This window comes from Rhamphochromis longiceps, linkage group LG9 (genome assembly GCF_057381845.1).
Source record: "Rhamphochromis longiceps isolate RC_006_pf linkage group LG9, R_longiceps_female_GT1.1, whole genome shotgun sequence".
In the NCBI taxonomy this organism is placed as follows: Eukaryota; Metazoa; Chordata; class Actinopteri; order Cichliformes; family Cichlidae; genus Rhamphochromis; species Rhamphochromis longiceps.
Window position 1 is genome coordinate 33,263,159 of NC_140565.1, and position 18,861 is coordinate 33,282,019.

General features: G+C 39.7%; 1 protein-coding gene across 5 annotated transcripts in view; it reads right to left on the bottom strand.

Annotated features, from left to right (window-relative positions):
• LOC146662678 (uncharacterized) overlaps window positions 1–18,861 on the bottom strand; it is a 76,169-nt gene that overhangs the window by 23,847 nt on the left and 33,461 nt on the right. For all 5 annotated transcript variants that reach the window (XM_085419296.1, XM_085419295.1, XM_085419294.1 and 2 more), the window contains 12 exons: window positions 18,191–18,301; window positions 17,976–18,086; window positions 17,780–17,890; window positions 17,582–17,692; window positions 17,298–17,405; window positions 16,546–16,656; window positions 3,458–3,568; window positions 3,230–3,340; window positions 2,773–2,883; window positions 654–761; window positions 344–454; window positions 18–125 (listed from right to left, as the gene is read on the bottom strand). In XM_085419296.1, coding sequence (XP_085275422.1) covers window positions 18–125; window positions 344–454; window positions 654–761; window positions 2,773–2,883; window positions 3,230–3,340; window positions 3,458–3,568; window positions 16,546–16,656; window positions 17,298–17,405; window positions 17,582–17,692; window positions 17,780–17,890; window positions 17,976–18,086; window positions 18,191–18,301 — 1,323 coding nt within the window. The remainder of the gene's footprint in view (window positions 1–17; window positions 126–343; window positions 455–653; window positions 762–2,772; window positions 2,884–3,229; window positions 3,341–3,457; window positions 3,569–16,545; window positions 16,657–17,297; window positions 17,406–17,581; window positions 17,693–17,779; window positions 17,891–17,975; window positions 18,087–18,190; window positions 18,302–18,861) is intronic.

Here is an 18,861-nt window from a genome sequence, read left to right on the forward strand (position 1 = left end):
ACACACACAGCTCCCACCTCGCTGTGTGTCTCAGCCATCTCTTTAACAAACTGAGTCTCCAGAGTTTCAGGCAGCAGCGAGTACAAAGTGTTGGGCAGATCCTCTTTGTCCTTCTTGTATTTTGACTAGAAGAGCCAGACGCACAGAGGAAAAAACACATTGAGAGATATATTTGCTATATTTCTGAGAGAAGCAGTAAATTTACATACCATGAACAGAACAGTACTTGACATAAACATACAGGGCTGTTAGTTTCTAAATACTCCACAATTTTGAAGCATATTTTGTCAAATTTGACCTAAATAGGTGTAAATGAGTAAATCTGGTGCATGCTGCAGCTCACCTCACTCTGAAGTTCTGAGATGTGCTTAACAAACTCCATCTCTTTGGTCTCCGGCATCTGATGGAAAACACTGCTGCCGATGTCCTGTCTGCCTTTCTGCTTGTATTTATTCTGCAGCGCACAAACATGCAGAGTCAGATGATGAAAAAGAGTCCAGAAAAAAATGAGAACAGTAAATTAGGATGTTGTAACAACATCAACACGATGAATCATTGGGATTTTTTTTTTTAAAGCAATTTTATGACACAGAACAAGCTGCAGTGAAACTATTGGACCAACATGTTGTTACACGTTGCGGACGTCCGCCCACCTCACTCTGAAGCTCCGTCACTGCTTTAGCAAACTTGATCTCCTCTGTCTCAGGCAGCAGTGAGTACAGGTTGGTGCTCAGCTCCTTCTTACCTTCCCTGTATTTCACCTGGAGAGCAGAGACATACTCGGTTAATCATACACCGTAACAGAAAAAAATCTACATAAAAAAGTCAGAATTTGTTCTATCTACAGACGTTTTATATGAGCGGGAGAACGATCAAAGTCAAGCTCAATTTAAAAAAAAAAAATCGATGCAGAAAAAATGGTAGACACAGACAGAAACTACTCAAACTCAGCCGAACAAAAACGAAATCAAAAATGGACCCCGAACTTGCTGAAAAACAAACAAACAAACAAACAAACAAACAAACAAACAAACACACAAACACACAAACAAACAAACAAACACACAAACACCTGACAATTTAAACCCGATACCAAAACTTCAAACACTAAATCATCAATTAAAAGTGAAATTAATTAAATACAATTGTAAACAGATAAATACTGTATTAAATGTTTTAAACAACATTATTCTACATTTAAGTCATTATTTAATATTTAATTAATTAATTCTGATTTGAAATAAAAATTGACACATTTATTTGCATTGATGTGTTTATTTAATTGCACTCGTGGAGTTTTGAGGTTTTATTTTAGTACCTGGTTTTTGTGTGTGTGTGTGTGTGTGTCCGTGTGTGTGTGTGTGGAGGGGGTTCAACCCTTGTGCCCTCCTGAAATTTTGCACCCTTTTGACACCCTCGTGTACAAAAAAGTACACAAACAAAATCTGCCATAAAATCCTGACACAACAACATTATTTTTTAATTTTATTTCTTTTTTTCAGAAATCATTTCTCCAACTTGAGGCCTTTTCAAAACGTTTAAACATGAAATCATTTTCAGGACTTTATCCTTTAAATGTCAGTTTAAACGTCTGAACTACTGCAAAAAAAACACAATAATTATTTTCATATAAGAAACAGAATGGTGACGGGAACAAAACTGATCTGACTGCATTAATATTTTAGGTGTACAGTGATGCCAAATTTGTGCTTGTACATGAACATGTAGAAAAATGTACGTATTGACTTTCTTACTTCAGTCTTTTCCTCCTTTTTTCTGTGGAAATGTTTGTTGCCTCCTGTGGATTTTATTCCAGTCTTTTTGTTTTTCAAACCAAGTTTTCTGTTGTTTTCTTTCTTTAATAACTCTGTTTTCCTGCTGTTGTAACGAACTTTCCTCACGTGTCATTGATTGTTTTAACCTGCGTTCTTCCTGCGTCTCTTTGTGTAAGCAGTAAACGCTCCGATTCTTATATAGTGCTTTTCTACACTCCCGAGTACTCAAAGTGCACATTCATCCAATCACACAAGCACTTTCTTCTTTGCTTTTCAGTGCTTACTAACTACATTCACACACATTCACACTCCGATGGATGCATCGAGAGCAACTTGGGGCTAATATGTTGCCCGAGGATATTTGACATGCAGACTACAGGGAGCCAAGGATCAAACGACCGACCTTCTGATCAGTAGATGACCTCGTCTACCTCCTGAGCTACAGCCACCCCTCAAAGAAGCGTGTCGGCAGCCGTGTACCAGACTATCAATATTCTTGTTGAGGCGTCTTTATGTGCAGCCCTGTTTGTTGCTGTTATTCGCTCCATGTTTCTTCGTGTTTACTTCTTGGATATCTGTGTTACTTCACCTTCTGGACTTTGATAATTTTGGAACTTTTTTCTATAAACTGAAATAAAAGCTTGACTTCTGTTACTTCCATCTGCTTTGGTGTCTGTATTTGGCTCCTCACTCCAGTCCTCTCAAAACAGATGGATTATTATTTGGCAGAAACTGCAGTTTTTAAACATATAAAAACATCAAGCCCTGGGTGCCTGGAAAGGTGGATAAAATTCACAGATAAATGAGAATAACAGCACTGATATTGGTATGGAAAATATGTACTTTATAATACGTGTCAGCCTGTTGTATTCTTATGTATGTCAGGTATTTATCATGTGCCATGTGAGGGAGATTGCTATGATTTAATGATGCTTGCACAAAGTCAATAAAGAGTCGTAAATCTCTTGAATAGTTTTCTGACAGTCACGTCTCGTACCTGACTTTGTAGCTCAGTAGCCTCTTTAGCATGCTGAGTCTCCAGTGTTTCAGGCAGCTGATGGTACAGACAGCTGGTCGCCTCCTTTTTGCTCGCCTCCTTGTACTTGGCCTAAAGAAAACATCAGCCAGAATATTTGCTTGCAGGTTCAAAACAACATAACCGAACATTAAAAAGCCACATTGTTGCCATCAGTCTCATTGGCGGCTCACAGACCGTAAACATGGACACTTTTTGGACTGTGATTTACTTTTGAACCAGCGTCTGCAGGTGTAAAGATAATAACTACTGAGTCACTGATTCTTAGAAAGTTACATCCTCTGTGTTTATTGTGCAGGTAATAATAAAACACTTGGATGGATTTATGACTAAATCACTTTTAGTTTAACAGTCAAGAACAGACACAACAACTCTATGATCCTGTTAACTAAAAATGAAATGCTCTCGTTTTCCTCACCTCACTCTGCAGCTCAGACACAGTTCGTGCTAACTGAGTCTCGGCTGTTTCTGGTAGATGCGAGTAGAGACTCTGAGAGAGGCTCTTGATGCCGTTCTCCTTGTATTTACACTGCAGAGGGAAAAAGAAAGACCTAAGGCCCAGTGACCCCCAATCCTGAACTAATTCAGACACGAGGAGGAACCAGGAGCGAAGAAGAAACCGAGGGAACAGCAGCTGAAATCTTACTTCACTCTGCATGTCGGACATCTTGGCGGCGAGCTGCGTTTCGGCCGTCTGCGGCAGCTGAGAGTACAAACTGGACGACATCGCCTTCTTCCCGCTCTGCTTGTACTTGTTCTAGAAAGCAAGGAGAGCAAAACTAAATATCAAGTAAATATTTGAGATCGTGACTTTTACTCAAACAGAACAAGAACTCTGAAGAAATAAAGTTTACATAAAAAAAATCGTAATAAAGAAATATTTCCGTCTCAGCCCAGTTTGGTGGTTATTGTTGTTTTATCTTTTATTGTGAAACTGGAAACTCTGAACGAGCTGAAAGTGAGTGAATGAATGGACCGATGTCCATGAAGCCGTTTGTAACGAGTCCAAACCACTGATGGACTTCATTAAGTGTGCCTATGCCAAAAGGCACACTTATTACTATTCGTCAGATTTATTATTCTTATTATTCTCAATCTTCCGCCTAAAATTTGGCCACGTAACTCACCCTGCAGTTTTGAGACAAGCTTCATATATGTTACCGCATTTTGTGCGGCTGGATCTGGAATGATGTGGTAACTCACCCCGCAGTTTTGAGACAAGCTTCATATATGTTACCGCATTTTGTGCGGCTGGATCTGGAATGGTGTGCTATGACTTTTGGTGTTTATAACTTTTATAGTTTTTCAAATATTAATATTTTAGTGAAAATTTTCCCGCGCTTATGTGCCGCACAGTTTTGAGACAAGGGTTGCATATGTTATATCATTTTGTGCGGCTGGGTCTGGACTAGTATGCTATGACTTTTGGTGTTTATGACTTTTATAGTTTTTTAAATATTTAGATTTTAGTGCAAATCTTGGCCCTTTTCAAGGCCCATGAGAAAGATTCATCTTTTGGCCCCATAGAAACAGACTTCTTTTGTGGTGTGTTGGCTCTCTCTAGTGGTAAACCGGGAGTAGTACGGCCTGTCTACCCTTATTTGGATTAACGCAATGACGACACTATCAACGGCGCGCGTGTCTCCGCCCCTCCTCCGGTTTGAAATTGACCTTAGAAGTGATTTTCTAAGACAGCGTACCGTATTCTTTGACCGGCACGCGTCTCTCCGCCCCTCCCCCGGTTTGAAATTGACCTTTGAACGTGATTTTCTGAATTGTTTGGTAAGACAGCGTAAGCTTTGACAAGGTAAGTGTATCTCTCTCTGGTTTGCAATTTAGCTTTGAAAGTGATTTTTTTTTTATGTGTGTCTGGGTGATTTCTTTGTCTTAGGGTGAAGCTCGGCATGATGCTAAAGCTAGTTAGCGGATATTAAGCGTCTCCCGGTTTGAAATTGACTTTGAAAGTGATTTACTTTGACAAGGTTAGCGTATCTCTCTCTCTCTCTCTCTCTCTCTGGTTTGAAATTTAGCTTCGAAAGTGATTTTTTTTTTATGTGTCTGGGTGATTTCTTTGTCTTATGGTGAAGCTCGGCATGATGCTAAAGCTAGTTAGCGGATATTAAGCGTCTCCCGGTTTGAAATTGACTTTGAAAGTGATTTACTTTGACAAGGTTAGCGTATCTCTCTCTCTCTCTCTCTCTCTCTCTCTCTCTCTCTGTGGTTTGAAATTTAGCTTCGAAAGTGATTTTTTTTTATGTGTGTCTGGGTGATTTCTTTGTCTTATGGTGAAGCTCGGCATGATGCTAAAGCTAGTTAGCGGATATTAAGCGTCTCCCGGTTTGAAATTGACTTTGAAAGTGATTTACTTTGACAAGGTTAGCGTATCTCTCTCTCTCTCTCTCTCTCTCTGGTTTGAAATTTAACTTCGAAAGTGATTTTTTTTTTTTTTTTAGTGTCTAGGTGATTTCTTTGTCTCGTGGTGTAGCTTGGCACGATGCTAAAGCTAGTTAGCGGCTATTGAGAATAGGTAAGCCCCTCCGCCCCTCCTCCGGTTTGAAATTGACTTTTGAACGTGATTTTCTGAATTGTTCGGTAAGACAGCGTAAGCTTTGACAAGGCAAGTGTATATATCTCTCTCTCTCTGCTTTGAAATTTAGCTTTGAAAGTGATGGGGTTTTTTTTAATCGATCGCGTTTCACGCCGCTTTTTGTCTGCCTAGTGGGTTGATCATGATGCTAAAGCTAGTTAGCGGCAATTCAGCGAAGGTAAGAGTCTCCGTCCCTCCTCCGGTTTGAAATTGACCGTTGAAAGTGATTTTCTGTGTCTTGACGCTGATATCTACAAAACGATTGTGGTTAGCACTTGGACGTCACTTTATTCCAGCGGTATCATTTGTAATTAAAACTTTTAAGAGGCGACTGTCGCCGCGTCCCGCCCCTCCTCCGGTTTGAAATTGACTTTGAAAGTGATTTACTTTGACAAGGTTAGCGTATCTCTCTCTCTCTCTGGTTTGAAATTTAGCTTCGAAAGTGATTTTTTTTTTTTTAATGTGTCTAGCAGAGGCGGAGCCAGACATTTGAAACACCCGGGGCTTAGCCCAAAAGGGTAGTATGCATGTGGGATTTTTTTTTTTTTTGGGGGGGGGGGTTAGAAATGACTGAAAGATTAATTGGCTCTGTTTTGAGTTTTGTTCAAAAAGGAATGACTTCATATAGGGAAAAATATATATCACATGTGCAGGACACCTTAAACTAGTTTTTTAATTAAGCAGCAAGGCAGAAAAAAGTCAGGGCTGCATCAAGACACGAGGACTAAACCCCAATTCAACCAGACCCAGAACTGATCCAGAATTAAAACAGGACTACAACAGTTCAAAATCAGGACTATTTGGGACTTGACCAAAACAGAACCAGAATCAGAACTAGATGATAGTAGCACTAAAAATCATCATAGACCTGCACTACACTTATTTTTTTAATTCTACCAAAGTCCACTATTTAGATTGAGAAAAGTTCATATAATTATTTAGCCTTGTTGTGCAAACAAGCTGCATAACTTAATAAATATAGAATTTGAAAAATAACAAACCTAAAAAGAAACACTAGGTACGAGATACATGAGGACCTATGATACGGTGATACTTTTGGTAAACAACCATTTGACTAACATGTGTGTCTCACCTGCTCTTGTTCTGTCTCTGTTCTGTCCTCATTCTCCTCTCTCTACCTCTCTCGCTCTTTGTGCTGACAATCATCAAATATACAGATATTTACAAACTCTTCAGATCAAAACACTTTTTTAATTGTAACATCAAATCAGACTAAATGTTTATTTTTTTTAGATTGATAAATATAAAAAACATAGTTTCTCTCTTTACTCTTAAAGTTAACAAATATCTGTATTTCTTAATTGTAAATGGCACCAAATTGCATTCAAAATTAAGCCACACTTATGGAGCTCCACAATTCTTTTTCTGGTGTTTTGTTGACATCTCTTGATTTTCCCATGTCACAGAAACAGGCTCTGTGTTTTGCCTTATATGCATCCACAGCTGTGCCACCAATTTACTCACATGGACTCTACGAACCTATCAGAAGCTTCTTCAGCTCAGAATGGAATCGTCTGGAGTTTCTTATTAATTAACAATAAACTTAGTGTATATGTGCTCCTAAATTTGATCAAAGTGATAAAAAATAGACAGCTCTGTCTCTCTTTATTCTGACATTTAACTAATTCAAAATATATTTAAATATTTATCTAAAACAAAAGTTTACTCTAAATTGATGTTGTACAGTAAAAATGTTTTATGTTTTCTCCCTAAAGTGTATGTAAATATCTGGTTACAAATGTGAATATCCTGCTGTGTACTGAAATCCCTCTTGGGCTACGTCCACACGTACACGGGTATTTTTGAAAACTGATATTTTCCGTTTTCGTTTTAAAAAATAATCCCGTCCACACGTGAAGGCAGAAATGAAGGAAAACGCTGCTATGAACATGCCAAAGCAGCAGGTGACACCATACTCCTAACCGTGTAGAAATGTTGGCCAATCAGAAGTCTAGAAGCCTCGGCGGGAAAAAGTAAACAAAGCTGGGGCATAGAAGCAGAACCGAGTCGTATGTGTGGAGGGACAGTAACTGTGTGTATATGTAAGCATTTAAACACTGCAGAGAGTAGAATTAACAGTAACAGTATTGTAGAAATTCATTTCACCGAAACAATAACGTGGCGCACACTGTGACGTCAAAAAAGGCGCACATCTTTGACGCTGCGTTTTCTCCGTTTTTCTCGTCCACACGTAAATGCAAAAACGGAGTTTTAGAAAATATCCACCCTGCCCGGAGTTTTTAAAAATCTCCGTTTTCAGTGACCAAAAACGCCATTTATGTGTGGACGAAAGGTGCAAACGCATAGAAAAATCTGCGTTTTCAAAAATACCCGGGTAATCACTTTCCCAATTACAATATACAAACTAGAGATGGACCGATCCGATATTACGTATCGGTATCGGTCTGATACTGATCTAAATTACTGGATCGGATATCGGAGAAAAATAAAAAATGTAATCCGATCCATTGAATATCATGAAAGCACCTCACAAAACTTGCAACACGCCGTAACTCACCTCAGAACGTTAGCACGTCGGAGCAGTAGGCATCACGTGATAGAGCGGCTGTGGCATGCGGGACCTGTCGGTGGTCTGGATAGCATGTGGAGCTTCGCTAGCAACCCGGCATTTCATCTCCGACAAAGTTATCCCCGAGAGAAGTACAGCAAGTGTGTAAGTCCATCTCTGAATGTTTGTAAAGCATTCCTGCGTTAAGCTTAACAAGCGACTGCCTCTTCTTGCTGCTACTTCAATCATGAAACTGCTTAACGATCAGCTGATCGGCTTTTCTGTCGCGACTCCGTCTCTCTTGTTTGTTTTTGGCCCACTTTGCACCAGAAAGAGGAAACCAGCGGCTGAACAACAGCAGCACGTTTAAGCTTGATAAGCTGTTGTTAGAATTTATTTAATATTACTTTCTACACCAGGATCTTTTTCTACATAGCTGACGCTGGTAACTGTGCAGGGGCAGATCTAGCAAAGTTTAGCCAGGGGGGCCGATAGGGCATTAACAGGGAAAAGGGGGCACAAAGACATACTTTTCTTTCTTATTCTCATTTAAAATGTCAAGCTTTTAATAAATAATTATCTGACACCCAAAGTTTTAATTTGATGTAAAAGGAATAGAAGTCCATTACTGTATATAGTGACTATTAAGTCTAATATATATACCCTAGTAAGCTATAGTCCTTTTTCCTTTGGGAAGGTACCATCTGTGCAGTCTGCAATTTTGTTGAAGAAAGATGCTGAATCTATTTAATATTTCTTGAAAAATTATTGATTTCTGTGCATTTTTTTTCACACTGCATCAAATTAAGGTTGATTACGTCGATTAAGCATCATGAGGTAGCGCGTGAGGGGTGGTTCCCTATTTTTTAATTTTTGTTGTTGCTGGGAGTTGGAACTCTATTAGTTAGGTTGCTTAATATTTCTGCTAAGTACTCTTTAAAATACCAGAATAGGGAGGATGGTGTAGGTTTAAGTTTATTAGATTGATCAGTATTGCTGAACTATGAAATATTTTTTTGCATACAGGTATAACAGAATAGCTTTAGTGTAGTTGTTGTTTTAAACTTGAGTATGAACTTCTACAAAATGCAGCAAGATATTTAAAAAAAAAACAGTTTTGTTGATTAAAAAACACTGTATCGGATTCATATCGGTATCGGCAGATATCCAAATTTATGATATCGGTATCGGACATAAAAAAGTGGTATCGTGCCATCTCTAATACAAACTGTTATGGAACTTTACTTAACAAAGTCTTAAGACCGGGTAGTGACACTATCAATATGTCTATTTAAAGAAAAGAGAGTTTTTTTGTTTTTTTTTTGTTCTTGTAGTCATCTTGTCTATCAATGTATCAGAGGGTTAAAATAACAAATTGCTGGTAAACATCAGAATTATTGATTTGTTTACTGTTTGTCCATTTACGTCAGTGTAAAATCTTTTGGCTACCAATGCAGCTACCTGGTTATTTTGCTTGACTTATAATGAAAGCTCGGTCTGTTCACATGCTTTAAATGCCAACAATTGATATTCTGTTTTTATGCTGACATTCTACCAGATGCTGAGAAAAAATAAAAGATCCCAGGCACAAAAGAAGCGCTGGAAACAACTTGACCTGGTCGATCCTGCTGTCCCAATGCTCACTGGCCACAACCAAGATGAGGCAGTCAGTAGTTTTCCATCTGACCAGGTAATGAAGATATGGTAGTGATCACAAACAGTTGAACAGTTTTCGAAACACGTTTGAGACAGTTAAGAACGCCTACCCATACAGTTTAGGATTTTTTGTTACAATATCACACAACTGGCATAATAGTGCATGGTATGCAGAGCATTTAAATGAAATGAATGTGTCAGGTCACTTAATGTCTTCTATACCCTTTTTCCTGGTTTAGATGGCACCAGCCAGGTTATCCTTGGAAACACAGGATAGACCCACCTCCTTATGTTCCCCAGGTATCAAGGTAAATATCAAAAAATATTCCTCTTATTAAGAATTTACAACAGACAATTACATGTTATAGACATATTAATGGTTACATCTCACCATTATGCAAACAGCAGGGATTTTTTTTTTTATTGCTTTGTAAGTTTAGTAACCACTACTGTTTCATGTTTTCTTTAAAGTATCCAGTGTTACACTCTGTTTCAACTCTGTTAGTAGGTTTTATAATTTTGATTAACTGTATGTAACCCATTATCAGATTTCAGACACTCGTCCACCAGCAAAACGAGTCTGGGCAACTGATGATTTCCACACAGCATCAAATTCTCCACCTAAAAAGGTATGCCCACAAATGTCTATAACCAATTGGTATGCATGTGATCTTTGCTGTATAATCACCAGGGTTGATATTTAGTCTTTCACCTTACGTATGCTTGCTAACTCTTACTAAATATACATCTCAACAGCTATTTCTGTCTGTTTAGCTATTTCTATATATATTGTTCAGAAAAAACTTTTATACCATTTTATACTTAAAGCTTCAGATAAATTGACATCCACAGTGAAAAGCAGTGCAAATAAATACAAACATGGCTTTGTGACATCTTTTATCAAGATGGATGTCAGTGTATTCTGTTTGAATCACATTTAACCTGTAACTGAATTTTGTGTCATTTCTTTACAAAACGTAACACGACTATGAATTGTTTTACCATAGTTAAAAATGTTGTTACTTTACAAGAAAATCGAAATTTATACAACCCTTGCAACTTAAAAATGTCTTACATCATTGTACCAAGAGTTGCATATGTTTTTGCTCAACCTTGAAATGCATATCATTAAATACTAAACAATAACATGTCACCTTTACCATTCCTTGATCAGCCTTTCCACAACATCAATGAAGAACTACTGACAGAGGAGCTACAGAGCAACGCAGTTCAGCACTTCTGGTGTGTCAGTGCAACTCATTGTCAAAGTGATGAAAGGTACACAGAATTCTCTCGAAATCATCAGTGCACATGTAATGCCCTCACATTCCTGGCCTACCTTAATGAGGAACACCAGTTCAACACAGCCCGACTTGATAAGGTGCTTGAACAGGGAGATGCACTCTACTGTTGGATTAAAACAAATCTTCAGCAGGAGAGGTGTTATACACAAGATCATCTGACCATGGAAGACCTGCCCAAAGAAGTTCATACCGACATAAATGTCTACAGTGTGAAAATGGACAACATAAGGTATGGATACCTGAAAACACCAGACAAAACTTATCAAAGAAAAGAGTGGTGGTTGCCTCTTGCTAGTCGCCTTGTATGTCTGTCAACAGATGTGAACTATGCTTTGCTCATGGTCTCACCTCAGTGCATTGCAGTTTTCCGTGACAAATCTGGGAGGTATGGATTATTTGATTCACATTCAAGAAGTGCAGCAGGTTTATCTGAGCCAAATGGAACAGCAGTCATGCTCACTTTCACTCATGTGGATGACCTGATCACCCACTTGCATAATCTTTTTCAAAATCAAGGCAAGTATGCAAAATATGAGTTTGTGCCTGTTTCTCTCAAAAGAGTCAGCACTCACAACGAACAGCCTGCACAGTCAACAGGAGCAACAGCTACATCATCACCACAAAATGATGAACCACAAATCCCACTGTGCAAGTGCCTCAACCAGAATCAGCCCAAACCTATATGACAATGTTAGAAAATACTTCAAACTCATCACAAGACAAAATGGCTTCATGTGAATATCAGCTTGAAACATCTGTCGATCCAACAAGCAACATCAGGAAAGAACAAGAAGAGAATCTTGAACTTAATAATAAAAGAGAAACAACAAGGAATGTGTGCAAATTAAATAAACAACGACGTCGGAAAGCTATTCGTCGCTCAAAAAAAATCAGAGGCAGAATGTAGAACCTAAAGATAAATCTTCATCTGATCAAGTGGCAAAGAAGACGCACAAAAAAAAGGCACGAAAGGGAACGATATGCAACTTGTCACAAATTTCGAATGAAAAAATTACAGACTTTGAAAACTCAATATGCTGTAAACTGTCATTACCACAAACAAAAACTGTTATGAAACTGAAATTATTATGCAAATCCTCAAATTCAAGGAGTAATAAAAGCCCACAAGGTGAAGAAGTACCAAAGTGATCCTCATTTTCAACAAAAGAAGAGGGACTACATTATCAGAAGATATTCTACGGATCCCAACTTTAAAATCAGACAGAAGCAATATCTGGTCCAAAGGTACAACACGGATGCTGACTTTCAAAGCAGACAGAAAAAATACATGGGCCAGAAATACAGAGAGGATCATGTCAGAGAAAGGAAGAGGGCATACATAAGAACAAAATATGCATCTGATCCAAACTACAGGCACAAACAAAAAAAATCAATTCATGCCAGGTATCACAATGACTCACAATTCAGACTGCACCATATACAGCGCTGTACCCAGTACCAGAGACACAAAATGGCTACCACTGCATCTTTCACCATTTATAAAAAGTTGTGTGCACAGAGAATAAAGAAGCCTCTATGGCTGCTGTTGCGATCCCAGTGTGCCCCCTGTAGCTCTGTGGACGGTTTTTGATTTGTTTACATCTCACCCCAACCGGTCGCGGCAGATGGCTGCCCCTCCCTGAGCCTGGTTCTGCCGGAAGTTTCTTTCTGTCAAAAGTTTTTCCTTCCCACTGTCGCCAAAGTGCTTGCTCATAGGGGGTCATGATTGTTGGGTTTATCTATATACATTAATGCTTGTATGCTTTTCATTTATTCTTTTGCCTTACTCTTCGGTTCATAATATAAAGTTACTTGAATGGTTTCCTTTTTCCTTATTTTATGTTGCTTTGCTGTTTACCACAATCTAAATATCATGTTTAAATGGAATACATTATTGTAAATGGTATTTGTACAAAATATAATTTGAATGAGATAAGATACCTTTATTAGTCCCACAAGGGAAAATTTCAAAATTTGCATGTGGTATTTTCCCTTTTCACATTAAAATACCTTTGAAATACAAATTGAATACCGCTTAATGGACTTTTTTTTTTCTACCAAGAAAACTTACTTTGGCTTACAATCTGTTAAACTGTTCACTTTAAACGACTCAAAACTGTAAAATCTAAATTGTAACTTCTCTTGAACACCTCAGACTTAAACATAATTTCTTTTATTTCTTTTATATCTATTAACTTCTTTTGTAATGGTGCAACTGGAGCATCTTTCTCTCATCTCTGTATGCTGCACTGCATATAGCAGAGATCACAATACAGCTTACTTTTCCTTAACTTGAAAATCAGCTGTATTCAATTTCCCTCCCCCTAGTGTTATAAATGGCAACCTGCACTAATTGCACCACATTAAAGGCAAACTACACTCATTGGCAGCGGCATAGGCACACTTAAAATTTGTTCTGAAATTTTCGCTTTCTAGTTTCTTTTTATTGTTCAATGTCAGTTTTCTGTGACATGCTCGCTGGTCTCAGATTGAACAGATGAGTAACAGCAGCAGCAGCTGGTGTCTCAGTTTTATGGAAATGCTTCATTTACACAGAACTGACCTCTGCGCTGTTTGTAAAAACTGTTTCACGTCAGGTCCTACAGAGCTGCTGATGTTGGATCCTGCCTGCATCACAAACACAGCTTTATGATCCAGAGATAATAAAACAAAGGCCCTTTAATTTAAGGATGACAGCTTTATTGCTGCACAGCTCTAAACGTTACAGCGTGACTCAGGAAACTGAACTCGACTAAAATAAAATGCAACCTGTTCATTTGTTGGAAACAAAAGAAGCAGCTGTGCATTATTCAGAATCTAAATAAAACAAATAAAGTGCAGCACCAGAGGGGGGCATACTGAGTGATTCATAATGATAATATTACAATGTGTGCAATAAGATAAAGATTAAAGTCCTTTATTGGTTATGCCCATGCAGCTCTATTCACTGCAGAAAGTACATGTAGGTAAGTATCCACCTGTTGCTCTTCTTTTCTCTTTCTCGTCACTCACAGGATCTTTCCCTTCAAAGGGACTTTTTCTCTCCCACAATCACAATGTGCCTGCTCACAAGGGGTCACTTGATTGCTGGGGTTCTCTCCACAATACTGTCGGATCTTTACCTTTCAGAATAAAGTGCCCCGAGGCCAACGTTGTTGTGACTTGTTGCTGATTAAAAAAACTTCAATTAAATTATAGAAACTACTATAAAGAACGTTTCAAACTAGTGACAAATAGACAGAAAACTCCAATAACAGAAAGACAACAACATAACATGAAGTCACCTTTGCCAAAAACCTGCAGTTCCTCTAGTGACCAGCTCATCTTGTAACCGGAAGGTTGCCGGTTTGATCCTCAGCTCTGTCTATCTTGTTCGTTGTGTCCTTGGGCAAGACACTTCACCTACGACCTACTGGTGATGGCGCGGTATGGCAGCCTCGCTTCTGTCAGTCTGCCCCAGAGCAGCTGTGGCTACGACTGTAGCTGCCTCCACCAGTGTGTGAATGTGAGAGTGAATGAACAGTGGAATTGTAAAGTGCTTTGAGGGTCTCGAAAAGCGCTAAATAAATGCAATCTATTATTATTATTATTATTATTATTATTAATTGAAGCTGGCTCTATAAACGAGTCAGTCATAAGAAATGTTCATTTTACAGCAGAAACAGACGCAGCTGTTGAGGGTTTTTAACTCACTTGTTTAAACTTTATGAGTACTGAAAGTTATGTCGTGTTACAGGATGCTCTGGCTGACAGATGCGTAGCTGCAAGCTGTCTATGAGCCCTCACCTCGGCTGTGTGGAATCACTGAACTGGAGCCTTTTGGGGCTTTTTCATGCAATTATCTGATAAATAATATGGATGTGGTTCAGTTTATTTGGATGTTAGCAGTAACTAGCAGGTATCTCTATCTGTGCAATGCACCTGTACGGCTAGCTTGCTAACTTTGTAGTGTCAGTTAATTACTTAGCAGCCCATCCTGCTATTTAGATATAAGCACTTTTGTTAACCAAAAAATAACACTGTGGGAGCCAAAACACTAATGCTGAGGCTTCAGTCACTGGGTGACATCATAGTGGCTCGTCGTGTTTGGAGGACGAAGAATACTGAGTTACATCCCAAGAACACCATACCTACTGTGAAGCATGGGGGTGGAAACATCATGCTATGGGGCTGTTTTTCTGCCAAGGGGACAGGACGACTGATCCGTGTTAAGGACAGAATGAATGGGGCCATGTATCGTGAGATTTTGAGCCAAAACCTCCTTCCATCAGTGAGAACTTTGAAGATGAAACGAGGCTGGGTCTTCCAACATGACAATGATCCAAAACACACCGCCCGGGCAACAAAGGAGTGGCTCCGTAAGAAGCATTTGAAAGTCCTGGAGTGGCCTAGCCAGTCTCCAGACCTCAACCCCATAGAAAATCTGTGGCGGGAGCTGAAAGTCCGGCGACAGCCCCAAAACATCACTGCTCTCGAGAAGATCTGCATGGAGGAATGGGCCAAAATACCAGCTACTGTGTGTGCAAACCTGGTAAAGACCTATAGTAAACGTTTGACCTCTGTAACATAACCTTTGTTGGCAATAACAAAGTATTGAGTTGTATTTTTGTTATTGACCAAATACTTATTTTCCACCCTGATTTACGAATAAATTCTTTACAAATCCTACCATGTGGATTCATGGATTTATTTTTCACATTCTGTCTCTCACAGTTGAAGTGTACCTCTGGTGCAAATTACTGACCTCTGTCATCATTTTAAGTGGGGGAACTTGCACAATCGGTGGCTGACTAAATACTTTTTTGCCCCACTGTATGTCCATCTTTTATATACAGTCCATGATCTCATCCCAGTATGTTCTCCACTTCTATCTTAACAACCCCGGAAAAGGGGAATATCTTCTGGAAGAATCTCCTCCCTCTGTTTGACTTCCTGAGTACAAACTCTGCTCTGGCTGCAATGACACCTTCCTCTTATTCCCCTTCATCAGTCACTGTCCTGCAGGACTGCACCACACCTGCACCACAGCAGTTCAAAGATTCACTCTAAAAGTTTGAAGATGGGCTTTGGCTGAGCGTCTGACTGAACTTACTTGCTATACTATGAAATGAAAACAAATTCAGCAGTGATTACAGAGATCTAACCTCCAAACCAGAGAATTAATCATAAACTCTGCTGTTTACAGACTCTCAGTTCTAACTTGTTGTTTTTCTGCTGAATATCTGAGTTTCTTTACAAAGACTTCTGTTCCTCAGTGACATCATGCAGACAAGGTCTCACTGTTACAAACAGCATTGGAAATATCCCAGACATTCAGCTGAGCGTCTTCAAAGTGCAAAATATGACTCATTTATTAAATATTTGAGGAGTAACGCTGCACTCAGTGTCTCGGCTTAAAAAATGCAAGACAGCAGCGAAGACACAACGTTCTCATAGACCTGACTTTACAGGAAAAAACGTTCACGCAGTCGTCCTTAAACACATCTTTACAGCTGCCAGCAAACAGAGACGATGGTCACACCGGCCAGCTCTGACAAACTCAAACTAAATATTAGATTTTACATGGAAAGAAGGGAATAGCTCTCTAATGTTTTGGTGCTCTAATATTCCACTTCATGAAAAGTGGATAAGTGAATGTGAATAATGGATGTGTGTACCTCGCTCTGCAGCTCAGTAACCTCTTTAACGTGCTGCGTCTCCAGAGTCTCAGGGAGCTGGTGATACAGAGAGCTGCTGGCCTCTTTCTTCCCTGCTTCTTTGTATTTAACCTGCAGGAAAATGTTACGTTCATTATCACAGTTTTTACATTCTGTCTCGGACAGCATTATGGGAGAAGATGTGCTGTTGCAAAAAGCTTTTAGTATCACCTTTTCAGACTAATATTGTGCTTATTTTGTCTGTATGCACTGGATCTGGACTAACACCAGGTAAACAGGAAGAACTGGATGTTTCTTGTGTTCTTCAAAGAGAATAAAATCAGTCTGAATATGTTGCAGCAAAGAAGGAGGAGGGCAGAAAGGCACCCAGGAGCTCTGAATGTGATAACACTGATAACAAGACCAGAATAGACAACAGCAGCCAGTTTATCTGCCCTGTGTTAGCCTGATGGAGTGTCTGAGACAGGCACACACATATTTTAGACTCTAAGGACTTTGCATTGACATTCGTACGCTCCCTGCAGGCTGATAATGTCTCAGATACGGCCACGCCTCTTTATCCTTCTGTGGGAGAATATTCAAACTCTGCAGGAACTCTCTGGGTGGTGCTAACCACTCCACCACCATGCTGCACCGCAGGAATTTTTAACCTGGAATTTATACCTGTACCACAATTTTCTTGACCTAATGTTACTTTGACTGTTTGTTTAAAACCCAAATATTGCCTGGAACAACACTAAAACAGTTCCCACCTCGCTGTGCGTCTCAGCCATCTCTTTAACAAACTGAGTCTGCAGAGTTTCAGGCAGCAGCGAGTACAAAGTGTTGGGCAGATCCTCTTTGTCCTTCTTGTAGTTTGCCTTCAAACAAAAGAATGAAAAATGCTTTAATCCTACACGAAAAACTTAAAAACACTTATTTTTTACTATAATACCAATAATAGAATTAGTGCTGCAAACTGTAGATTTCTTACAGACACAGATCCTCTGAGATCTGATGAAACTATACACCTGTGTGGTGCGTTCAGGGTCCTCACCTCACTCTGTATTTCTGACATCTGTTTGGCGAACTGTGTCTCTGCCGTCTCTGGGAGCAGCGAGTACAAGTTCTTACTGATCTCCTTCTTACCCTCCTCTTTGTACTTCACCTGCACACACACACACACACTGACTTTAAACAGCTGACACACAGCAGGGACACTTTCACATTCAGACTGTGTCTCTGTGTCTCTCACCTCACTGCAGATGTCTCTCAGCTCTTTGGCCAGCTGTGTCTCTGTGGTTGCAGGTAGCTGATGATACAGAGAGCTGCTCACCTCCTTCTTACCGTCCTGTTTATACTTCACCTACAAAGACACCAAACAACAGGCAGAATTCAAACTGCAGAGGAACATTTGCTTGTGTTTTCTCTCTTGCCTGTGATGTGAGTACCTGACTCTGCAGCTGTGCCACCTCTTTGGCGTGCTGAGTCTCCAGAGTCTCGGGCAGCTTCGAGTACAGAGAGCTGGACGCTTCCTTCTTCCCTGCTTCTTTATATTTGCTCTGAAAAACAAAGAGAGGAAAATAATAAATAAAGGCATCGAATGTAAACGCTGTGACTGAGGTTTGACCTTTAAACAGATCTTAAACACACGATGTTCCCGTACCTCACTCTGTATTTCAGATACAGCTTTGGCAAACTGCATTTCGTTGGTCTGTGGCAGCTGTGAATACACACTGACACTCTGGCTCTTCTTCCCACTTTCCTTATATTTGTTCTAGAAATGAAGACAAAGACGTGGCATCAGACGCTGGTCTCCTGTCTCTCAGCAGATATTACACCAACCAAGACAAAGCAAACGTGCAGATGAGCGGAATCAGAGGGATTTCCTACAGGATCCACTACAAAACTTATCTGAACTGTTTTCATCCTTCTGTGAGATGGATGAAAACATGATATAAGGATCACTTTTCCTTCTCTTCTCTTCACTTCCAGCTAACGCTCACAGCTGGACTCAGACACAATCCTTCAGTCCTTTATTACATATTCTGTATATGACATGTTGCATACAGACAGTCTCAGAGATCTTACGGCTCTTCAGCTTTGAAATGTTTGGAGTTGCTCACAGGCCCCGCAAGAACCCAAACTGCCAACGCCCCTGTAATTTTCTCCAAGCACCTTGGAAGTAGGTGCAGTTATGCCAGAGACCTCTACTCAAAACATCAAGCCCCCACAGGACACCCCCACAGGACACCCCCAGAGGTCCTCGGAGTCCTGAACACCTATCTGGGGATCTACACAATATCAGGCAGGTGGTTTAATGCTGTTGCTCACTGG